Here is a 24,853-nt window from a genome sequence, read left to right on the forward strand (position 1 = left end):
TTGAATTGTTATTAATATTTAAGCAAATACTGCATGTTACTGTATGCTTTATGAATGTTTAATCGATTCGGAGATATCAATTTTGATTGCATCTCGAAATTTCAGATTGTTGTTATAATTAGTATCAGGCGAAGGAATTAATTCTGTTAAACACAACGCGATGGACTGGCGATGAACAATAATCTAAAAAGCATCTGTCGAATGTCAAAGAGGAAACAAGGAGAATAACATTAGCGAACCGGAAACTGAGAGCCAAATTTCGCCCTTTTGCCTGGCTCACGGCACCGTGAACGATCGCATGAATTAACATTTTGATGCCGCGAGTCGTCGGGTAGTTTTAATTTATAATTAAGACCCCCGGGCTAATTGCAGTCGACCGGGGACCAGACTCGTAACTACACTGTCGAATAATTAATGATTGTTCGCGTTGCGCGCTGGCATATCGAATCGTGTTTGCTATCTGGCGAACTTGTAGTTAGGCTTGCACTCTCGATAAGACGTTTCGTCGACTCCTTATCGCGGATCTTACAAATTCAAACCACGCTTCGTTGCTCGTAGCGTATAATTTTAATGGTTCTCTTGTTGGAAATCAATTGTGTCCCAAAATCTTCGGGATTTTTGTAGGAATTTCTGAATTATAGTAGTCTTGACAGAATCTTTTGTTTGAATCGATTGTAGTATCGAACAGTGACCAACTGCGGTGCTAGTTAATTATAACGAGACCTTGTCGATAAACTATCGACAGAGAGTAAGGTAGATATCTGTTGAATGGTATCAAGAAGACTAAGAATTACCGACCGTACTCGTTTAAGGTCGGTGACTCTGTCAACCGTAACACCAAAGTCGGTAACGTTTACAAATTCAGAAATATATTACTTTGTAGATTGGCGAAACAAAGCATAGAAATCATAGAATAGGTTCGTCGTTCGCTTCAAGTTTATGCATTCGCGAGATACAGATACTTAGGAATAATCAGCTATTATCGGCTGCACAAACTGAAGTACCGACCACGTGATAAATTAATAGGTTAGAGCGCGCTCTACACTTTGGAACAGTGACTAAGAATGACGATCAGTCATCGAAGTCGGTAAACGTAGTTTCTGTCGATACTGGAAGGCTCAACAAATGTTCTGACAACGAGTAACGTCAGTTCTTTAATTAATCTTTAAATAATGAATCACTGTACGTGGAACTAAAAATATTTTCAACGTTAGAACTACCCTAGCGCTTTCCTCAAATTTTTAAATCACCGAAACAACTCTTCGAAGTTTGGAAAGTAGAATAATCAAGACAATTTTTCGAAGTTTATACAAGTTTTATACAAGTTTAGAATTTCGTATTTCAGACACTTTCGAGGTAGATACTCTTCATGCTAGTATTGTCTTAACATTCTTCCCGCTGTCGGAAACAGTTCCGGAGCTCTTCAAAGGGAAGATTGTACGTAGCCTCCAGCGATTTTCTTTCATTCCCTGCACATCAAGGAAAAATTCCTCCTTTCATAGTTTTCTTTAATCGTGGGAATAGGAAAGTAGCACGGGGCGAAATGGGCCGAGCAGGGTAGGTGAAAATCAAGCGCCATGTTGTTTTTGCCTAAAACTGACCGATAAGATCCCGAGGTGCCTTGTCAAAATTGCATGATGAATTTCTTAAGAACTTATTTCCCTCGTGTGTTTTCTATTCGCGTCCTTGCATTAACTATTCATTTAACAAACGTTTCATTCCAGAGAAAACTTCGCGAAGTAGATAATTACACTTCTACTATCCTAATCATACGTGTTCTTTGAATTGCATCGTATTGACATGATTCTCATATGAATATGAAAATTAGCAGACAAATATGCGCACGCTGGTACGAGCCAACGCGAATGTTGTCTGTATATTCTCTGTTAAAACTATAGATAACGATTATTTCAGCCTTCTGGAGTCTCGAGTGATTCGACATTTGAAATTCACATTTTTGTTAGTATTGTTAGATTATTTACGGCTTATTTCGCTTCTTCTAATTATGATTTTATCATCTTTTCTTTCGTTTAACTGCACGTGTTTTGTGAATATGGAAATAGTTAAAAGGTTAGAAACACAAGGAAACGATCGAGAAAAGACTCGCACTTTTTATTTCTCTGTATAACACTTACCAATATAAATATAACATAGACGCGTATAAACGTAACAATATACAAATATAACAAACAATGTAAAAAGTAATCGTTGAGCAGAACTGGTGTTTGTTGCTATGGTGAATAGAATGTGAACAATGTCGAGTAACTATCGCTTGGCAGAACTTAGGCTAAAACCTCTGACCTACAGCGATGTACTATGCGCTGCAGGCTGATCTTCCTTTCTCCTAGATCTTCGTTGCCTCGCACCTGACGATCAACGCGCTAAAAACCTGGCAAAGATGAACAAAATTCATAGGGAACAATAAAAACACCGCATAGTGATTTATTAGCAACGCTTATCCTAATTGGATAGTTGTCGGGTTAATCGCGTCTTCGTTCGATTCGAAAGATGATTCCATCTAACGAATAAAATTGCGATCAATCGAAGCTTTTATCTAGATAGAAATAGTGCTGGTCTCTGCCCGGTAAAAGAATGTCAATGTTCGCGAATCGATCCAGCGAGGGAAGCAGGAAAAGATGAAAATGGAGAATTTCAAATAAAAGTACGAGAAACTCAACGATCAGTTCGAGAGCGGTGCCTTTTCGCTGGAACTCGCTTGGTTCTTTTTCTTCAAAGCGCGGGCCCTTATGTTGCACATTTGCTTCGAGATCAACCATATCGCGCCCTTTTCGCACACGCAATGCAATGTTTGTATAAAAGCGGTGAACAAGAAGTGAGGCAGGTATCCAGTCGTTAACCATTCGATGCCGACGGTCTTCAACGACGCTTCCACGAACTTTTCCGGGGACGGGGCCATCCATGTTGCTTTTCTGAAAGTAGGCTGTAGTTAGACGAGTTGCTTGACGAAGTGTACGGAATGATTCGCGTAAACCTACTCTAATCAAAATTTAGCATAAGAGGCTATTATCGTGCGTGCGAAGAGAGAAAAGAATTTTTATTCGATGTAACGCGTAATAGTAGACGTGTTAGACTAACGAAAACGAATTTTATTGTTTAGTTTTGGTCATTTCTGTTATTGTTGTAGCCACGTCAACTAAAACCAAACGCTTCCTATCGAAAACAGCAACATGCTAGACGTTTGAATTTTCTCATCACCGTGCTTCACGAATAATTATAATTATAATTCAATAGTTGGCTACGAATCCATACTTTGATAATCCGTTTCATTCCTTGCTTTCGTTGGAAAAAGAGGACAAGTATCGTCGATAAAAAAAAAATGATTAAAAGTAAACAATAAAAATTGTGTTTGTTAGTCGATGTCTACTATTATGTATGAAAACATTGACACTCCTCAATCGTTGGTTAGGTGAAATAAAAATTCCTCGACAACCCCTTAATTGAGCTACGTCTTGTCTTGTCTAATTGAGCTACGTCTTTCGCGCCAGGACAGGAAATGGATCTAATTGAATACACGATACAGCAAACTACGAACGTCAACCACGATTCGGTAACACGATCCCCCGCGGATTATGCGAGTCACTCGTGGTTAGATGACGCAGGTGTTAATATCCATAAGTCCTCGTCAGCGAGCAGCGTAAGATATGCAAAACGAACGGAAGTGGACCGATTGAAATTCAATCGGGTCGCTTACTTGATCTTTGACATCTTCGTTGCCACTGGGCCAGGTATCACGCATTGAACGGTGATTCCGTTGCGGGCAGCTTCTGCGGCCAAATCGTAACTGAATTTTACCACGTACTCTTTACTCGCCGCGTAAGCTGTCAAGTAAGGGCTCGGTATCACTGCCAACGCCGAACTTATGTTTATGAGCACTCCTTTCCTGCGCTCGAACATTTTCGGAAGTACTGCTCTCGCGACTCCCGTCGTAGCCGACACGTTCAACTTTACGATTTTCTCTATACTCTCCTCGGTGTTGTTCGTGAATAAATCAGGATGCTCGCTACTCGCCCCGGCATTGTTGATTAACACTGCGACCTGCAGAAAATTATGGATTAGATGATTTAACGCTAGGTTCACGGAAGATTTCTTGTTACTAACCCTTTGCACTCGAGGCCCTTTTTTAGTATCTACCTTTTTTTAGTATCAGTAACTCGAGATGCTTTCTTAGCATTCTATTGCCACGAATGCTAAGCTGTCGAGATTTGACAATCAGGTCACCTTTACCGCACCGACAATCATTTTAGTGACGTTTCGAGTTCCAAAGAAATTAAACTTAACGATGACTGAGAGTCACCTCTCGACTGCAAAGGGTTAACCCTTTGACGGCGAACTTTCGGGTAGGGATGCATTTTTGTGAAAATATATTTCATAGACAAAAATATATATGCACGTCGAATCGAGTAACCTACTCCCTTTCGAAGTCGGTTAATAATCGAAACACTGAATTTCACTGCATCGAAACAATATTATTTATATCTTTGAACCGAGTTAGTATAAATATTACGAATTTAATATTAACGTGGAGTTTTTCACGAGACGTGTCGCAAAACTTTTAAGCGACTATAGGCGCCCGCAGTCGCCAAAGGATCAACGAGATGTAATTACAATTAATCGAAACGAATAGTAGAAATAACTGACTGAAATAATTGATCTCCGAGCGGTATTTCAAAAACAATGATCGATTCGCGTAAGAAATTCCCGAGAGCATTTCTAAAACAAATGTAGGTTACGAGATCTGCATATGCCACTTGTTTGTACCCTCGAGTTAGAAAAAGTGCACAACTAGTGTAGTTCGCAACATCAGTTTGTTCGAGTAACGTGTAACGAGTAGATACGAAGTATCATATTGGCGCGATAAATAATTTCTTAGATTAGCTCGATATCTTTCTCTTCAATATCGATATCCGGAATAATCAGTTTTTATGACAGAATTTGACAGAGTATGGAATTCTAATTGAAAGTATCAAGATATCTTAAAATTCTGTCGTTAGTGTTGCACTATTCGATCTTAATTGATCATTGACCCTGAGTAACCTTGAACTTTGTACCAATCATAAAACGTGTTCTTTGAATAGAACGTTAGAACGTTTTTTAACAATAGAATATACGCTCGTCAAAAGTTAATTAACAATTACAATCTTTTTCGCCATTCTTACATACAGCCAGCCCTATAATTATTCGTACTCTCTATGTCTGTTGAAGCTCTAAATTGAATAATATTTCAGCTCTAATATTTCAGCTCTAATATTTTAGCTCTAATATTTCCAAGTAAATACTTCATTATAAATATATACACTACAATAAAACAATATATAGCTATCGTTTAATTTAGACTAATTTCTTCAACACACATAGATGATACGAATGCTCGTAGAGCTAACCCATGGCCCCCAAAAAATTGAACTTTGTCCATCTCTAATTATAACTCGTCATCGTTATTATCATAAATGGCAGCGTACCTCGAGTTCCTCGGTGGCTTTAGCGATCTTCGCGAAGACAGGCTGTCCCTCCATCAAATCTGCCTCCACGATACGAACTTCGACGCCGTATCGTTGCTTGATCTCCGCCGCGACATCCTCGAGTGCCGACAGGGATCTAGAGACCAGGACGATGTCCAGACCCTTCGCCGCGAGTTGCTCGGCATAGGCTTTCCCGATTCCACTTGTGGAACCGGTGATCACTGCCCACTTGCCCTGCTTGGTCAGATCGATTCCGAAACCGAAATTGGGCGCGATCAGCTTCTTCCATACCAAAAGGCTAAGTTTCAGTAGGACCCTCAGCCCAACCACTACCAACACAGCCAGGGATAAGACTTCCCAGCACGTGAACGTCATCCTGAAACGATACGAAAGACTCAGCGATCGCGTCTAAAACGATCGACTCGCTCGACTAGCCGCGCGCTCTTATCAGAGTCTTCTAATTCGTTCACGCTCGTACGCTGACCGAACGCGTGGTTCCCACGTCGCTTCCTACTTTGCCTCGTTTCTCCCCGCAGTTCGCCAACACGCCGATAAGCCAATCGAATATAGCTAGTCATTGCTCGCTACTTTACTCGGGGTCACGATACTCCACTTTGTTACGCTGGTACGCGTAAATACAGAAGCGTGTACAGGCATAAAAAAACTAATTCTTCGAGGCCAAATTATCGTTTCGTGTCCGTGTCAACGGGTGGACCAAATTGCTTGGATAAAGTAAATTACTATTGAATGAAACGTAACAAGGCGATGCGTTGCGATTTTATAACGTAATGATTCGATTTAAAGCTCCGGAGTAATTTCATAATTTCGTAATACAACAGCGCAACAATTTAACGCAAAGATTGACCATGTAGTTGAACTACGAGCCTATCGATATTGACGTTAATGCTACTCAAAGATTATCGCAGAAAATTTTAATTAAGAGACTTCCGTCCTTTACTGAAAAATGGGAGATGGTACCACGTTTACTCGCACCGTGCATCGGATAGACTTCGCTGAAATAGATTAGCACGAAAGAAGCAGACAGCCAACTCGTGAAATATTTACGTTCATAATATAAACTTTCGTATTTATCACGCGACAAAATTCCTGTTCACCGAGTCGGTTAAATTTCGCGACTTCGACGAGAATTATTCGTGACATCGAAGAGAGTGTTACCGCGTGTCAGCGCTGTCGGAGTCGTATTCAAATTGCCTCGCGTAATACAAAGATAAGATACGCGTTTTACGCTGAAGTAATCCCTTCGAGAGGTTACGAACCATCGAAACAGATCTATCGTAGGGTCGAGTTAACCCATTCGCAGCCGCTGGAACACGTACGTTCCCCTAATTGTGTCTTCAAACAGCCCCTATGTACGGTCGATACGTATCCGTACCCTCTGTTGAAGAAATTTGTTTAATTTAAACGACAGGCTTCGCACATTTATATATTTGCAATTAGAAATTTATTTAGAGACATGAAGCATTCGTGGGTCGCGACCCCAAATGGGGTCGCTTAGTGGAATCTTAGGGTCGCGAGACTTCAATGTTAAATTTGTAATATTCTCTTCGATATTCTCTCTTCTTTATGTTATTGCAAAAAATGCAGTTTTGATGAAAAATAAGGTATATAATTTTTGTAACTATAATAAATACAATTTTACGACTCTTCTTGTATGTTTTCAACCAAATTCTACAACTATATTTTTTCGTACTCATATGTATCGTTACCTGATCAATAAATCATCACAAAATATTTACATATCTTTATTTTATACTTTATGGGTTGCGATTAAAAGTCACGATCATAAATGAGGCTTCTTGAAAAAAGTTCAAGAAGCCCTGATTTAAATTAAACAAATTCCTTCAACAAATACAGAGGAATACTTATAGGACTGACCGTAGTTTACAATCTTTCCGTGTCTTTTACACGAGGCCAACCCCATAAGTACTATATCGTTTTCGTAAGAAATTATCACGATACGTTTACCATATCAACCACAAATGTATCGACCAACACTTTCTACAACCTTTCGCCATCCTTTTTTTTTTCAAAATAATCCTTCTACACAATCTTCGTTACCTAAGTTTCTACACTTACCGGAAGCTCTGTTAATGGCGAAACAAAAGTCGCTGCGAAAGGGTTAACGTACTCGCGCGCGGCCCGATATTCTCGACGCGTTGGCTCACCTGTGCTCGATTCTGGGGAGGTGTGGGTTTCGTCCCTCGGTCTCACGTGCTTATCCTCGGCGAAATAGACCCGCTGGCGTATCCGCGGGACGATTGCACTCATGAAAAGCTCGGCGAGGATGCGTAGCGAAAAGGAAGAGTCGATGCACACGCGGCGGCGGTCGCACGCGAACGAGTACCGTCCCCCGTCGAATTTCGGCAGCCGAGGGAGAAAAGTGAAACGTTCGGACGAGTTATCCGTGGGCGAACGACGCGAAATACGCGGGGAAAGAGAAAGCAGCGAGAGTCGGGCGAAACGAGACGGGAAGCTCGAAGCTGACACGAGCGAGGAAGACGATGCCGAAGTAGCCGGGTCGATGCCGACAACCGTGCCGGAGTTTGCGCGGTCGCAGACCTCTGTCGAGGATGCGGATGAGGATTCACGCGATCGCGAACGTGGTGCGTTGAACGCGGCTGCGGGCGCGGGCAATGTCAGGGCTAAGCTATCCCCGAAGAAGAAAGTCGACGCTTCTACCTTTCTTTCGGCCGGAGTGGGGAACGGTGGACTTTTTCTTTGACACACTTTACGATTCACGTGTAACCGGTGCCGCTTCGAAAAAGTGGACTGCAGGCTTCGCGTTTCTCTCTGATCGGCCTCGATTGCTCCAACTCTTCCACGAATATCTTAGGCTCGTTCGTACGAAATTGCGTTTGTACAAACGACGCTTTAACACTTTCGGTGGCAGGTTTACTCGCGAAGATGGTTATGGAACTAAAACTTTGTCCTTATGCAGTTGAAAGATACAGTCCCTGGCCAACGAATTAGGACCACTGTAAATTTTAAGCATTTTTCGTGCTTTCCGTAAAATTTAAAGGGTTGTTGAAATTGTACTGATATAATTTATTAACTAAGTAACGTAATACGCTACTACTGTACATAATATTGTTAATATCTTGTATTTCCATCCTTTGCTTTAATGACAGCTTTTATCCTTTCCAAAATTTAAAGGGTTGTTGAAATTGTACTGATATAATTTATTAACTACGTAACGTAATACGCTACTACTGTACATAATATTGTTAATATCTTGTATTTCCATCCTTTGCTTTAATGACAGCTTTTATCCTTTCCAAAGTGCTCTATATACATCGTTTGATCATATGCTTTACATCTCCATCATCTTCCCAAATATCTGTAATTTTTGTTTTCAATCGCGACAATGTGGTGCTTGGAGATTCATAAACTTTTCTTTTAAGAAGGCTCCAGACATTTTCTATAAACGCTCGTCACTCGTACAATTTGATTATTATCACGATGGTAACAAATCACGTTGGCAAATTGCAAAGCAAGCATCAAATAAATCAAATGAATTAAGTGTCGCAGTTAAGTCACGCGACGACGCGCCTTTATAAATGAAACTCGCTCTTTAACTAAAAAAGTGATTAAGCCTCTCGCAGTGTCTCTCGTTTTATACTAGTGACGTCTAGTCGTAATCAAGAGAAACATGAATATCGGAAAACCTTGTATTCAGAGATACATCTGAGATACAGACAACTGATATTCATCATTTTTATATTTCAAGATTAAAAACACCTCTGCTTCGATATTCTTTAATTACGAAAAGAGAACTTCTGCGCGATATAAAAATAAAATCTTCTTGAAATCGCTCGACGTGCCATTCAGCGAATATGCCAATATCGATAGTGCTTCTGATTACGTGATTCAATTCTTTGCCTCCTCACGTAGAATTTATTTTTTCCGGAAAGTTTTTGTTTTTGCTGTTTATGCGTTTTTAACGCGCGCGTCCTCCACTTGCATGCTTAATCGTTTCGAAGCTTCCCGCGTGATACCTACTGTCAATATTGCACAACGTAAGCAGTCCGTGCAGCACATAAGTGTACCTGCTCGACGAATAAATTATCATGATCGCTTTGTCGGGTATTTTCCATATTTGACGCCTCGCGAGTTAAAGTAAACTAGCTTTTACGTATTCGATACTTCAACTGCAGATTAATCATCGCTTTATTACGATGCCTTATGCCAACGCAAACTACGAGATACGGCACGTAACGAGATTTGTCATGTTAATTCTTAATCAAAGTTACGCGCATCCAACGAATTTTCCGAACAACTTTTTCTTTAAACGAACGCTTATTTAGATGAACGTTTTCGTTCTAGTTCTTCGTGGAGAATCGTTCTATTTGCGTTCGTAACTGTTTTCATGCATGGGAGGACAAGTGTATTGTTGCATGACAAAAAGATATGCCACGTCGAGTATGACTAGTCAAGTGAAACGATCTCTGCGTATTCGTTACAAGAAATTTATAATTTAATAAACAGTTGGCCTACTCGCCAATCCGTAAATTACTCGGAAGTCTTTTAAATATTTAATTCGTTGTTTGTTTCGAAAACGCGTAACTTAGTTAAAATGCATTTTTGGAATATCAAGGAAATCTTTCGTGAACCCATAAATTCATCTATTTATTTATGCAATATGTTCGAAACTTGTCCGAAGTTTCAAGAGTCATCGAGTCTTCGAGAACGACCAAGACACCGAAGATCAATCGAGACTTCAAATCTGATCAAAACTTCGCGTTCTACCGAAACTTTAAATCCTATCAAAACTTCAAGACCAACCGGAAGCTTTAAGACCAATCAAGACCTTCTTGTCGCGAATAACGTTCGAGGTGGCTCGATCCTCTCTTGAGTCCTCAATTTGAAATTATAGCGATGAGAATCTACGATAAAAATCTCAAATTTTAATAGACACCTGAAATTTTGTCGAGTCCTACTGCGGTAAATATAGTTTAGATGGATAGGCACTTGTTCGACATTTAACTCGACGCTTAGCATCAATACTTGTTCGTCAAGTTTAAATACAAATATCTTATCAAGTATTACGAGAAGACAAGTCTTCTTTCGTAATCAGAAAATGTGGTTTTGAATTCATTGCAGACGTTCCCTCGAGACAAATTTATCGTATATATTTTTTTAACTCCACTAGTACACCTCAGAATTTGTATCTCCTCATTCGAAACCATTTGCACTTAAATCAGTATTTGTGAGATTAAGAACGGTATAGATACGATTCCAATGTTATGGTTATACTGGTTGTTCGGTATTTGTGCGCGATAATTCGTGATTAACGAGCAAATTGTGCTTACCTGAATGATTACAATTGAACTATGAACGACGTACGAACTCTTGGCGCGTTAAAAGGAAGCATAGAACAAGGACAGGCGTAACAACGAGTGAAAAAAAGATTTTTTTTCAATTTGCATCAGTATTTATAATTTTGCGACTTGGTAGTGGGACGAGGCGGTCTCGCGGTGAGGGAGTCAAGCAATGAAGTGGTAAGAATTATTCGCAGCCGATAGTTGGTCTTCAAATACGAATTCGTTGGCAGCTAGTTGACTTGGAAAAAAATTGCGTGGACGGATGGAGGTTACGAGAACGTAACACTTTGTACGAAAGTGGGATAAAATCTGTGATCGAAGAACTCGCATTCTTCAGCAAATTGAGATCATTCAATCATAAAAAAAAGTCTTCGATCTCTGAGAAACTACAATAGTCTAATATTTCGTAGCGAAGTATATTACAACTAAACACATACATGTACGTACATGCAATTGAACATAAACGCTAGACTGGGAATGTTTGTGAATTTATGACAGGTGAAAATACGAGGAAATCCTTGAGAAGATAAACAAAATATATGAAACATGAATTATTGGGTAATGTGCGTGTGATACCGTTTAGAAAATAAAATACTTTCGTTTAAATTTCAATTTCTGTAGCTGTGAAAATATGAATTTGCATAAACATTCACAGTCTAGTAATCACTATCGAGGATGAAAATAACATACGCCTCCTATAGCGACTCTACATACGTGCCGATCGTGACAAAAAATGTAGCATATTCCGTGATGAATGTTTAAAGCATAATTGTTCATGCAAATATTTGAAAAACGCGTTCACGCGTGTATCATTAGAATAAACGCGGTTCGTTTCGTTTTTACATACATAGTTTTCTCAGCTGCAATCGTTATTTGCTGTTTGGCTTTTGAACAGCTATGATCTAAGGTTCTCCTCGGAAAATGGAAATATCGTTTGCGATTCGCAGGTTAATAATAAAATTAAGAGAAAGAAGAGAAAGTCAGCCTCTGAAATTAATCCTTAATCGTCCCTGCCTTCGAAAGAGACAGTACATCTTGTTAAGGCAATATTCGAAATCAAATTTAAATTATTCATAAGCAGCAATTTAGATGTAGCAGTTAAGGAAATATACATGTTATCCATGTAGTACGACATTTTAAAGTGTTTCGCTTCCCTAGAAGTGGTGGAATATTATTATAAAAAATTCACGTGTATTAATGTTTGAATACATCATAATTTCTAATGTAGCACACCGTCTCGCGTCACCGACGACCGACACTATTTTTGCAGCGTAAGACATTAAATGTACAGTAAAATATTAATTTGTCTTAAAAAAATCTTTCGCGACTTGCAAATAATTTCTTTGGTTGTTCACTGGGATATTCTGCCTCGCTCGTCATACTCTCCAGATAGTATTTCATTTGATTTTTATTTACTCTTATCGTTCGTAAATTCTCTTCGTGGTAAAAGGCTCGTTGTCAGTTTAAAAAATAATGTAAAAATAAACTTCGAACGATAACAATAAATATAAATGATAGAAATGTAATGTTACGCTTCTTTCAGAGATATGGTGAAAGATGACAGAACAAAATGAATGAGTAATGGATTACAAAACATCAAATATTGTGCATCTATTACACAGTATTATTTATACGAAAGAAACCTCAGGCTCGATGTATGTACAACTCGAGTGTACGAAGTGCAACTATCCTTCAACTATCCTTCGTTTTAATGGTTGAATCTTATGCTTGCAGTTCTGTAGTGTTGATCACCTGTTCCGACGTAGTCGGAGTTTTTCCTTTCGTCCCTGTTTTGACGACGTGTCGACCAAGCATCATTACGACGTTACGATGCGCTTGATGCACAGTTTGCAAATGGAATCTCCTCCAAAGCAGAGCCCCGGTGTCGACGGACTTTGTCCAGTCCTTCCACTCGCCTCGTGTGATCTCCGTTCCTTTCATCTCGACGATCTTTTCAATCACTCCGCGTATCCATATATTCCAACCTATAGCCGCGTCGCTGATGCTCTCCAGCCATTTCGTCCAATCTCTGATTTCCTTCGACTCCACCACTGGCATGTACTTCTCCATGAACTCGATCTGCGATTTGCTCAGAAGAGATCTCAGCCAATTAGCGATTTTCCCGCACACCACGTCCACGATGTCCTTCAGCTCCTCCGTCAAGAGGTTTGGATCCTCCAACATGACGATGTTGGTCAATTTTTCGTAGATCACGCGGTGTATTCCATTTGTTATTGGATCTTCTCCCATGTTCTCGGGAGTGTTCTCGATCATTTGATAAACGGTGTCGATAATCTTGCCGAACGTAATAAACGGAAGATCGCTTTTGAATAGATCCTCGAAGTCTTCGACAGGGACCTTGTCTTTGGGTAGATCTTCTTTTGGTTTCGTTTCTGTTACTAACTCGGGAGGAACGGTTTCCTTTGCCTCCTCGACAGGTGCTTTTTCTTCTCTTTCTTTGGCTTGATCGGGTAAGGCATCGATTGGTTCTTCGACTGCTGAGTCCGCCTTTGCTGCTGCCTCTGCTTCTGCTTCTGCTTTTGCTTTTGCTTTTGCTTCTGCTTCTGCTTCTGCTTCAGCTTTTGCTTCAGCTTCTGCTTTAGCTTTTGCTTCCTCTTCTGCCTTAGCTTCTGCTTCAGCTTTCGTTTCGTCTTGTGCTTTAGCTTCCTCTTGTTCTTTAGCTTCAGCTTCTGCTTGAGCTTCAGCTTCTGCTTTAGCTTTCGCTTCCTCTTCTGCTTTAGCTTCCTCTTGTGCTTTAGCTTCTGCATCTGCTTGAGCTTCAGCTTCTGCTTTAGCTTTCGCTTCCTCTTCTGCTTTAGCGTCCTCTTGTGCTTTAGCTTCTGCTTCCGCTTTCGCTTCCTCTTGTGCTTTAGCTTCAGCTTCTGCTTTAGCTTCCTCTTGTGCTTTAGCTTCTGCTTCTGCTTCCGCTTTTGCTTTCGCTTCTGCTTCAGCTTTAGCTTCTGCTTCAGCTTTAGCTTCAGCTTCTGCTCTCGCTTTCTCTTGTGCCTCTGCATCAGTTCCCACCTCTGCAGCTTCAACCATTGGTGTCTCCAATCCCACGTCTTGCTTTTCTGGTTCGGTCTCTGCTTCCGCTTCCACTGTTTCCACGGGCTCTGTTTCGAGGGCGACATCCTTATCCCTTTCTTCTTCTTCCACTTCCTCGTCTATCAACGCCTCAGACTCGACTATCCCCGCAGGTTCCTCTCTTCGTGGTTCACCGACATCGTCGCCGGTAACGTCCCTCATCTTGACCATTTCATCCTTTTCCCCCTCGTCTTCATCCTCCAACCAATCGTAATCTTTTCTTCGATCCTCGTCCTTATCGTCGTACTCGTCCTCGTCTTCCTCTTCCTCTTCCATCTCCATCTCCACCTTCTTCTTCTTGCATCGTTCCTCGAGCTTTTCCTTCTGAAGTTCCGCGACCTCAGACATCACTCCCGACATCCAGCAGGCTACCACGTCAGCCAAGAAACGCAACTGTTGCGATTTCCGGTCCTCTATCTGCGGAGTGTACTCGAGAACGTCGGTCAGACGTCCGACTATCACTTCCGCAACGTCGTTGAACTCTGACTTGGGAATCGGACACTTGCTCTTCAGAATGCTCTTCACGAAATGCTCAGCTATCAGGTACTGGCACAATACCGCGTCTTTGTCCAACGATCCCGCGGTTGCCGGCCCTACGCTGCTTTGTTTCTTTGGTTTGCTTGGTTCTTTGAGCCGCGATTGATCCTTCTTCTCCTTCTTCTTCTTCTTCGAGGCTTTCTTTTTCCGCTGGACGACCGCTGCTTGCCTGAAACAAGGTTACACGGAAATGATTGAAAAAGAAAATTTGTTGTATTTGCAATGTTTATTGCGTTTTCGCCCTCCTTTAGAGTTATTTCTATGATAGAACTAGATTTCGAAGCGATTAACAAACTACGAGCGATAAGATCGATACGTTACTCTGGAGTTAAGCAAGTTTCGTCCTCCAAAGTTTTAACTAGATTGTCCAAAAGTGCCGGTGGCAATATCGCCGCGCCTTGTTGTAAAGTTATGAGCATTCGATGTCTGGTTGGTAGAGCTAATTCCTTGATTCGGGGCGATACAGGCCTCAATCTCCTGAGCACGGTCTGCTTGTGACAGTCCGGGGGGCATTTACGACTGTGAAAGAACATTTAGAGCTATAGTTACTTGATGTATTTGTAATGTAGAAGGATTATTCGAAAACAAAATGTAGAATTATCGACAGGAGCGGTGACAATTTATTACTTATTAAATAATGCTTATACGGAAAGTTGATCGAGTCGAGGAGAGGTAATCGATCCTCGTACCTCTCTATTTTATCGTAACTCGATCCTAAGCGATCTAACGGGAGCACTGTATGCTATGTAATATAAATATTCAAGAGCCAATTAGAACGTCACCTTGGCGTCGCCAATATATCGAGGTAATCTGACTTCGTCAAACAGTGTCTAGGAATGATGTCTTTCTTCGGGAATGTACACGGTTCCCCAAACACCGAAATCTTAGCGAATTTCGGTCCCCTCTTCTTCTTTTCCCTTCGCGTTTCGCAGCAGTCGCCGTCCGACTTTGCCTTATGTCGCTGAAAACATTCATTACAAGACCATGTACATTCCTGATAGATCAATCAATTAACTCGAAGACTTTTCTACCCTTGGCACATTTTCAACGTCTATTATCGCTGAAATGGGAACAGAAAATAAAAAAGCAAGGCGAAATGGAGTAGAAATACTGAAAGGATTATATATCTTCAGTGTGCCTTTGATTTCTTCGAGGGCTTGTCGCAGTGTTCCCATCTTTTCTTCTTTTCTTGTACGCGTGGGTATCCTTCGAAGGTGTCATCCTTTTCCCCCTTCTTTATTTCACGTTCGACAGACGTAGCTCGTTTAACGTCTTCGGGAGCATCGTCGTTCTTCTCCATGACGGTATTCTTCGAATACCAACTACTTCAAGCTGTTTCGATTCCGTCTTGTGTAGTACTTATAATAGTACTTTCAAAATTCCTTTCAACGATCGCACAAAATGTTGCCGATTATCTTTCTCCGTTTTTCATCTTTCCTCGCTGAAATTTCCTTAATTTTTTTTTTTGTTTTTTTTTTATTCTTTTTAGGATAGAGCGGATGATGGGGCCAGGGTTACTTGAAAATTTTCTTTACATTTTGCTCGAAATTGTGAATTGTGATCCCGGTGCGGGTAGTAGGTTAGAAGAATCTGTTTTGATTCTGTTCTGTTTTTTCGTGGCAGTTGAGAACAGCGTGAAATCAGCAAAAGGTAGATACGCGAACGTATCTACGTTTTTGACGTAGTGGATCGCGCGAAAGGGATACGAAAATATTGGAAAAGGAGTATTGTATTAGGTCGTCCCATAAGTTCGTGCCGAAGACTGTGTCGAAATTTAATAAAAAACCACAGAAATGTTCTAGTAACGGTATAATGACTATATGAGAGAGGTGAGAAACTATTGCGAAATGAGACAGATTATCTTTTCTTCTGACACTTAAGAGTATGTTTAACATATTAATTTAAGAAATAGAAGTATAAATGTCACGAACTTTTAGGACGACCTAATATATGTTAAGTATTTGTACTCATTCGTTGCCAGGCAAGTCTGGCGGGTTTTGCCCCTGGAAGCTGCAATTTTTATACAGACGTGTAATCCAAATCATTGGTTTGATAATAAAAAGTGACATTAATTTTGTCGTTTTTAAAAAGAATGTTACTATATAAAATGTTCGTTCTCTTGCATATAATGCTGCACATAAATGTCTTATTAATTTCTTTGATATTTGTCCTAAGAGCTCAACCTAAGAGCTCAACTATTGCTCGACCTTTTTGAGAAGAAGTTACCGACCGATGGAGTCGATTGCTCCAGCGGCAGGTTGGCAAAGGTGTTCGAAGATGGCGGTACGTCCGGTATCGGTGCTCGACACCGATAGCTGCTCCGTTTACTAATCGATCATTCCGGGTGTCGGGTGTCGGGAGTCGGTGCAAGTAGGTGCAAGTAGGTGAAAGTTGGTGTGCCTATTTGAGAGGACGCATACTGTGCGAGGACACTTGGGAGTAAAAGAAGAGTTTCTAAGATATGCAGGTGTGCGAAAATAACTGTTGCTCCTGCATAAGCGGCCCGTGATACAGGTGTATTAGTGCGAGGTGCTGGCTGGCATTGTGTCGTGAAAAATGTCGAGACGCAACGACGAGTCGACGGAACGGAACCCCGTTTGAAACGTCCAACGATAGCCTTTCTTTCGCTTTGTTGCTGCACCGCGCCGAGGGGTCACGATTATGATGAGATAACGAACGCAGAATGAGATACAGCGGCAGTAACCTTCTCGGTTATGCAGTTTCCGCGTTTATTCTATTTTTTAACGGTGAGTCAAGCTCGTGTTGTCTTTGCTATCGTCCTCGTCTTTTCTATTTTTCTTTGCTAGTCCTCGTCCCTCGTTCCTTGCTCGATCTCTTCGTCCTGTCCGCCAATCCTGGCGTTTCGCATCGTACGTTCGATTCGCTCTTGGCATTCCTTTAAAACTACGCGCCTAAAATTCGTTGAATCAGCGAAACCATTCTTCGTCGTTTCGAAATACGCAGCTTGCGTTGTGCATCGATTGAAATTGTCGCGCGTTGCACGCTCGTATAATACCATCTACGGTTTCATTTTTTGATACGTTCGTATCGAGCGACAATTTTTAACGAAAACTCGCTAGTTGGACGGACTGATTGACGTAACGTGCATATGACGCATGTATTGTTGCCGCTCACCTGCTCGCTCGCTTGATACGATATGCGCGCGCCGCGTTTTACCAGCCGTTATGTACGAATCGCTGTACGGATTGTAACTTCCAAACACGAGTTAGTAACCGGTTAAACGATCACGTATAACAATAAACGAGATAAAAGATAGATGAAAGAGCTACGTTAAACAAATTTTCCAAAGGTTCTCTTCGGATCTTTTCCAGTTATTCGTGCGGAAAGCGGCGTTACCTGCAAAGATCAACAAGGACGATCTTACGAAAGTGGTTCATATTACATTCCTGGTCCAGAACCTTGTACATTGTGTGTTTGCGATAATGGCAATCCAAAATGGTGCAAAGCATTCGTTTGCAAGTTTGCAGAGGTATACTAAATCCTAATGTAGTTGCGTTGCTTAAGGCATTGCATTATTCTTTTCCAATGATACGAGGCATGCAATTGAACATTCATTTTGCACTCAATAGGAAGATTGTAAATCTTCCCGTCGCGGCGATGTCTGTTGCGAGTATATTTGCTTGGACGATACACTTTCGTCTCTGTCAAACGACAAAATCGATGGGATTGGCAGCAATACAACCGATGCTACTGCAAATTATGACATAGGACTACGATCCGTCGCTAGTTTTGTGACAGCTGTGTTGTCATTGAGTCTATTGTTTTTCTTAATACATCGCTTGCGCCAAAGAAAGATACGAGGTATTTTATCTTTCACAAAGTACTTTATTAACATTTGTTTGTTTCTTATGACCTTACAACAAAAATGTTGATTTTCTTGTAATAGTTTGCGTGGCAGGAAGACAGAACAGACAGTTGGCAGAGGACCAAAGAAATTTAGGTAGTATGGGATACTTAGAACGAGATGGATTGTCGCACGGTGTTCCTATGGATGACATTCCATGCGGAGCTAGTTATCCATTGTGGAAACCACCCAGCAACTACTTTCCACGTGGGGAGGCTCCGCCACCTTATGAGGAAGCCGTGGCAGCAGCTAGAGCTGAGCAAGCTCTTCTATCGATGAACCCTCAAGCGCTTCCTCAACTAAATTTTCCAAACAGCTATCTGACAAGTGCCAATAGTCGTACTAGCGTATCGCTAGTAGGAAGCACGCAAAGTGGGATAAATGGAAATCCATCGACGCTGATATGCGACAGTGGGATAGCAGATTCGAGCGGCTTAATGTCGACGCCGAGTAGACCAATTTCAAATCCAAATATATATGCTAGTTATCGTCAGTCGAATCAAAACGAAGCGCTATCTCCAGGCGTTAGCGTAGGAACTTCTACTACGAGTTTTACTATGGGGACAAGTACTTACGAGAATTTACCTACTCCAATTGGAATCCCAAACTTTGCTAGCCAGCATCCGGATGTAACTGTGCAACCTGTGTCTAATTTACAATCCGCTATTCCAAAAAATTATCAAACGCATACCACTCTCCCTCGTCAATCTGGAGCGTTTACAATATCCGCGACCTTGTCCAATTCTAGTGTGACTGCCCACCGAACAATTCCTAGGACATTGACTACTCGTACTGGTACGAGACTACGAGATATTATAAGCGATTGCTCCAAGAATGAATTTCTACGACCCTCGCCAACCAATGTTGCCTCGCCAAATTTGCAACATTCTGTACAGCAAAACGCTTTAATCAATCAAGAAAATACAAGGGAGGATACAAATTCAAATACATTTTACGAAGATGTACAAATACAACCTTCCACAGCTTCTTCTTCGTCGGGATTACAACAAATGGAAAGGCAGAAGTTAGATCATAAATCGGAAAAATCCAATGATTTTAAGGTACGGAATGAGACTTATATACAAATACATATACGTAGTACCTGTGACGCGTATACGCAATCTTTGAAATATGCGTTACATAATTTTTATATGTTTCAGCCGTCGTTAAACATAGCAAATGAAATTAACGAAGAAGGAAGTTTCGAATCGGTAGCTTGCACTTGCAGTATGCAAGCTCTTCCTACTCTTCACGATGATACCGATGATTATAGGAGCGAATGCGAAAATTGCAAAAGCGCGACAGGTTCTCGTTACTATCTGGATAACGAGGATGAATTAGTTACTTCTCCACATGAAACTATGACGTTACATAGAAGACCGGACGAAACAGCTTCCAGTACTACACCTCAGTATTACAGAACTTCGCTTACACTGCCCATAAGTACTCGTCAACGAACAAGGTAATTGCAAAACTAGATCGTGCTTTTTATTTTTATTATCGCATCGCTTTACAACGTAACAACTTATGTTTAGGAGTACCGGAGTTCGAGAAAATTGGTTTAACACCATGCCACAAAGTTCAACAGAATCGTCGGACGAAAATTAATCGCGAGAATATAACGTATAATTCTCACACATCATATAGCTATTAAGATGATCTATGATGCATTACCATTGACAAAATTCAATATTACGGTAGATGGACGATGTTCACGTTTTATTGCGTTGCGGGCAACAATGTCATATTGTTATTGATAGAATTTCGGTATCACTGAAATATGTTTCCTATCTCGTTCACTGTCAAATCTAAACTGTTCATGTAATTCATGTATTCGGACAGTCCACGATCTACGATGAAGACGAGTCACATTTTTGCTTTCACAGTTCTTTACACGTTATTATACTGTGGGAGCAAATTTTAGATATACCTATTGTAGCATCACGACTTACAAATTCTATTAGGTTCGAATTAACGAATGCTGAAAAACAAAATAGCTTCATAGCATCTCTAGGATTTTTTTAAACTATGTTTGGTGCATATCATTTGTTACAAATTAATCGAGAAGAATGAAAACTCAATTTTTATCGCTTTATCTCCATTGGAGTCGAATATTAAACTTCATTATTCTTGTGGTCATGAAAAATACGCATACATTTATAGCAACTGGATAATACAATAACGTGTAAAGAGCAGATTGGTTCACACTATACGTACTATTACACACAACTAGTACATTAACATTCTATTAGCTCGTACATATTATCGTCGATAGTGAAAGATTGAATATAATATACGAAGTGAAACTTTGCACATAAATCAGTGCTGACTTAATAATTCATCATGTCATTACATTTACAACAATTTTAGTACTTAAATGACATTTAATTTTTGTATACCATTGAATACTTCTCCTGTACTTTATTAAGTAATATTTACCATAATATTTTATGGTATAACGTTTTAAATGAATTAACAATGTTATTCGCAATTTTCCATCCTATTCTAATTTTTTCTTATAAAAAACTTAAGACTGTATTTTTACTGTCACATCCAAATAGTGAGATGCGTGCATTCTAAAGTCTTTTGAAAATACATATCAGTGAAAATCGTAAGGTCATGTTAAACAACCGAGAAATGACCATTTTTTATTGCTATCAAGTTATGTTATCAATTTTGTTATTTTTAACTTTGTGTTTATAATGCAGACCTCGATACGCTGTGTAGTAACAATATCTTTGTGATCCACCTGTTTAAATAACTCCGTTGGTTCGAATAGTGTGAATCAGCCTTGTGCGTGTTGTATACACACATGTTTCTTACCTCTGGCAAAATTATTCGTTTCCATTATATTCATGTGTGTGTGTATATGTGTGTACGGAATCTGCGAGTGCATGTACGCACAAACACATATATCGTCTTTAAACATAAATTAATACTCAGGAAAATTATACCTTTCACTTTCTGTGTGAAATACTCCTTTCGTGATGTATTTTTTCTTGAATTTTTTATGAAAAAAAAAAAGAAGTGAATGTAGTCATCCGTATTCTATTATAAACGGTTTGATCGCATGATATATCGCGAAAATTTTCACTGACTGATTTTAACCTGATATAAAAATAACAATTTTTATGTCTATACAATTGTATTCCGTACAGTATTAAGAAAAATTACATTCGTTTGGAACTGCTTGTTGTAATAATACATACTTTTATTATACAATATAGAAGCACAGTGAATGGAACTCTAATTATCTGCGATTGATAATTAGCGAATTTTAAAATGTATCAAACATGAAAATACGATGATTTCTTACAGCGCGTAACGTTCAATAATTTCAATGTCTGGTTATCGATAGAAACTAAGAATTCGACTGACTACTCAACAGCACCGAAATGTCCCCATTTGTGGATCGAGTGAAACTTACGTGCTAACAAAGAATACGAGAAATACGATTACGTTTTTAATTGCATTTATTTAAATTTTTACACGACACACAAAATTGTCTTTCTTGGCTGCCATGACAAACATTGTAGCGGTTAATAAGCGCTAGAACGTGTAATTGTTAATAATATACTAAATTGTGATTACCAAATTGGTCCCCATTTTGATGTCATTATGACAAATGTTACTGCTTTCATACATACCGATTATCTTATTTACACTAATCACAGTATAAATTTTGGTTACATCCTTTCAAGAGTTCTCCACCTGATATAAAATTATAAAATAAGAAACGTTTATGGGTTGCCTAGTACATTGCAATGGAAGTATAATTGCCTGTAAACTATAGTTACCTTACTCAAGTATTTGTAAAAGTATAGGTATTTATTTCTTCTTGTAAAGATTGTATATTACTTTAAACTTATTTTTCATATGCCTCAAAATGCTCTGGACATTATACTCGATATTTCTATTGATTTTGTATATACATAAGATTCCTTGATGATTCAATTGTTTTCAGTTAGTGTGATTTAAGTTGGCTGAACAAGTATTTCATTAATACATAATCAAGTACATGATCAACAGGTCATTAATGTGATATGTTTATCATAGCAAGAATTGTGAACCACAATTACAAACACCATGGACTTACTACACAGTGAATCTGCATTATCGTGTAACACGTAAATATATTGCATTTATTGGTCAAGTTTAAGGTTACATTATATGTTAAACAGGTTCGACATAACAAAACTGTTTGTGATTTTATACAATCAACTTCATATTTTTAATTATTTTAGTCATTATTATCACTTCTAAAGAACAGAGCTGAAAAATATTCTAAAATTAATCATTGTGTGATTCTTTTTAATGTGGGTATGTATACAGGGTAAATCACTTAATATGTACTGAATTTATTGCGTTACAATCGTTGATGATACGAAACAATATACATACAAAGAAACTGATCTGTTTAAGTAGGGGAACAGTTGAAGATCATTTATATAAGTCTTCGTTTATGGAATTTATTAGGTCAATCAGACTGCATGTTGTATAATTCTATTAAGAAATTGAGAAATAAAGTATATTTATCATCGCGTTAAAAAGTCAGAGAACATAACTTTACTAAACAAAATTTTAATGACCACAGCATACTTCAAACAACACTACTTATAAATTTCTGTTTATAAAACTGATTATATTCCTCTCAAAATAATTCGTCTCGAATTTTAATTTATTTTCGATTTAACTTTCCAAGGTAAATTCATTTACAGATTAAAATTGGTTTCCCTGTATATGTATAGGTATGTATGTATATAGGGTATTTCACAGAAATGTCATCAGGCTTCAAGAGTGTATTCTACTCATCACAAGGATGCAAAAAGGTCATACGAACATGAATCCGAAAATGCCATTTTTCCAACTATAAACATTTTGTTTATAACAGAGTTTGGCGAGAACGCATCATTAAACAAAATTTATGACGAGTCTATAAATAAAAATTTATCGATTTCAATTCTCAGCCGACTCATTTGACTACGCGTACTATTATTATTTACAAGCAATTACTACAAAGCTCTGTTGAAAACAAAAGGTATTTATAACTGAAGAAAAAGGTGCGTAGAATACGCGACTAAAGTTTGGTCATTTATTTCTGAATCGTTATTTCTATATCGTTAACTTATTATTTATTGATTTCTTATACAAAAAAATTGGTATGCGAAATATATTCGAAGAAGCAATTCTCATGTCCGAGGTATCGAAGCGAGCTTTATTTTTTCAATGATACTGCATTTTTTAGTATATGCTATAAGCAATAACAAAATGATTTCAGAGTAGGGCTCTTTTAAATTATTAAAAATTATTGTTTTTCATACGAAACCATCTGGCATTGATTTTCAACTAAGTTTGCGTTGAAATAAGGACAGAGATCCAAAGATAAAATATTATAAAAAGTATAGCAACGTGATACAGCCAGAAAAACGGCATTCCACAAATAATAAGAGTTACAAGAAACGACACTGATAACATTTTGTTTTAAGAAGACGAGCGACAAACGTATCGGAAGCGATAAGTCCGTGTACTTACAAATGTAAGCGGATTCTGACGAAAATTGGAATCGCTTCCTATTATAGTCGACACATTTCGTGTGTTCAATAAACTCGACTATATTCCATTTTTGAAAGAAATGTGTTCATTATATAATAAATCTCTTTCTATATGGATAAAATCGTTCGGCGAGGAAGGGTACAAGCTTGATGTGAAATGAATTTGAGAAAACGTTTAAAATTCTCGTAGTTCAAACGGTACAAAAACTTGAATTACCTAACTGTTCGTCTAGTAATTTAAAGCATTGTAATATATTTATCCGAGTACGTAGTTTTAGAAGGGATCACTATTACGCTTACTCGAGTAAGCGAAATATTATGAATTAATATAAGTTATATTAGGAAATTTATGTCGGCAGTCTATCATTTGATTGTAATAAACCAATAATTTACATATGAGCTGGTCAGTCGCCTAATTTCTCTATCCTTTTGTTCTCTAAACAAAATTAATGTTCACGTACTTTGTACCTGACGTCAAACTTTTGTTTTATACAAAGGCGATATCTACGTTTGAAGTATAACACATATTTCTTTTTATTACTATCAGATAGCAATAACAAGTACGGAGTATAATTAGAAGATCGGACTTAACTTGATAAAATATGAAACTGTAGTATAAAGCATGATTGCAAAGTTAGGGACACATTTGTTCTGTACATATAAAAGTATATGTAAAAACTACCGCAATGAACGTATTAATTTATAAACGCCTACAGAAACTAAGGAAGTGTTATTACAGGAGATCATATAGAACACGTGGTCGGTTTATGTATACATGTATAGATACGTACTCGCAGATGAGACATGCGTCTCAATTCCTAGTTGTACCACGTGTCGTAACACGCGTGCGCACAAAGTAAAGCTGAAATCGCATATAAATAGCACATTATACGCACATTATATATGCAAACAGGATAATTTACTTATGTGTCATCGTGTAGAAGTGCAATACAGTATAATTTCGATACATCGCAAATCGCAAATTTTCATTTT

At 38.9% G+C, this 24,853-nt stretch overlaps 3 protein-coding genes across 3 annotated transcripts; 1 reads left to right on the forward strand and 2 right to left on the reverse strand.

Annotated features, from left to right (window-relative positions):
- Window positions 1–2,091: 2,091 nt before the first annotated feature.
- Window positions 2,092–7,931, reverse strand: LOC128875605 (very-long-chain 3-oxoacyl-CoA reductase-like). Its single transcript, XM_054121312.1, has 4 exons — window positions 7,667–7,931; window positions 5,481–5,856; window positions 3,713–4,056; window positions 2,092–2,930 (listed from the first exon to the last, which is right to left on the reverse strand). Exons 2-4 carry the CDS (start codon window positions 5,853–5,855, stop codon window positions 2,681–2,683), a joined length of 969 nt encoding a protein of 322 aa, XP_053977287.1. The 5' UTR covers window position 5,856; window positions 7,667–7,931; the 3' UTR covers window positions 2,092–2,680.
- Window positions 7,932–10,824: 2,893 nt separating this feature from the next.
- On the reverse strand, window positions 10,825–15,743 carry LOC128875155 (caldesmon-like). Its single transcript, XM_054120528.1, has 4 exons — window positions 15,582–15,743; window positions 15,226–15,437; window positions 14,765–14,962; window positions 10,825–14,612 (listed from the first exon to the last, which is right to left on the reverse strand). The coding sequence occupies exons 1-4, from the start codon at window positions 15,741–15,743 to the stop codon at window positions 12,545–12,547; spliced, it is 2,640 nt and encodes an 879-aa protein (XP_053976503.1). The 3' UTR covers window positions 10,825–12,544.
- Window positions 15,744–16,655: 912 nt separating this feature from the next.
- Window positions 16,656–21,903, forward strand: LOC128875603 (mucin-12-like). The gene is made up of 6 exons (XM_054121310.1): window positions 16,656–17,190; window positions 17,776–17,933; window positions 18,034–18,265; window positions 18,351–19,369; window positions 19,469–19,770; window positions 19,844–21,903. The coding sequence occupies exons 1-6, from the start codon at window positions 17,127–17,129 to the stop codon at window positions 19,914–19,916; spliced, it is 1,848 nt and encodes a 615-aa protein (XP_053977285.1). The 5' UTR covers window positions 16,656–17,126; the 3' UTR covers window positions 19,917–21,903.
- Window positions 21,904–24,853: the final 2,950 nt, after the last annotated feature.

The sequence above is a fragment of the Hylaeus volcanicus genome, chromosome 4, assembly GCF_026283585.1.
Source record: "Hylaeus volcanicus isolate JK05 chromosome 4, UHH_iyHylVolc1.0_haploid, whole genome shotgun sequence".
Classification (NCBI taxonomy): domain Eukaryota; kingdom Metazoa; phylum Arthropoda; class Insecta; order Hymenoptera; family Colletidae; genus Hylaeus; species Hylaeus volcanicus.

What these genes read in the sequence shown, in the direction of transcription:
- LOC128875605 (XM_054121312.1), bottom strand. Translation starts at nt 5,855, where the DNA reads ATGACGTTCACGTGCTGGGAAGTCTTATCCCTGGCTGTGTTGGTAGTG. An exon ending in AAGCCACCGAGGAACTCGAG is followed by an intron (nt 4,057 to 5,480) that starts GTACGCTGCCAT and finishes AATTTTCTGCAG; the next exon opens with GTCGCAGTGTTAATCAACAA. An exon ending in ACGAAGATGTCAAAGATCAA is followed by an intron (nt 2,931 to 3,712) that starts GTAAGCGACCCG and finishes GCCTACTTTCAG; the next exon opens with AAAAGCAACATGGATGGCCC.
- LOC128875155 (XM_054120528.1), bottom strand. Translation starts at nt 15,743, where the DNA reads ATGGAGAAGAACGACGATGCTCCCGAAGACGTTAAACGAGCTACGTCT. An exon ending in GATATATTGGCGACGCCAAG is followed by an intron (nt 14,963 to 15,225) that starts GTGACGTTCTAA and finishes GTTCTTTCACAG; the next exon opens with TCGTAAATGCCCCCCGGACT. An exon ending in GAAACTTGCTTAACTCCAGA is followed by an intron (nt 14,613 to 14,764) that starts GTAACGTATCGA and finishes ACCTTGTTTCAG; the next exon opens with GCAAGCAGCGGTCGTCCAGC.
- LOC128875603 (XM_054121310.1), top strand. Translation starts at nt 17,127, where the DNA reads ATGAGATACAGCGGCAGTAACCTTCTCGGTTATGCAGTTTCCGCGTTT. An exon ending in TCGTTTGCAAGTTTGCAGAG is followed by an intron (nt 17,934 to 18,033) that starts GTATACTAAATC and finishes TGCACTCAATAG; the next exon opens with GAAGATTGTAAATCTTCCCG. An exon ending in AGTACTCGTCAACGAACAAG is followed by an intron (nt 19,771 to 19,843) that starts GTAATTGCAAAA and finishes ACTTATGTTTAG; the next exon opens with GAGTACCGGAGTTCGAGAAA.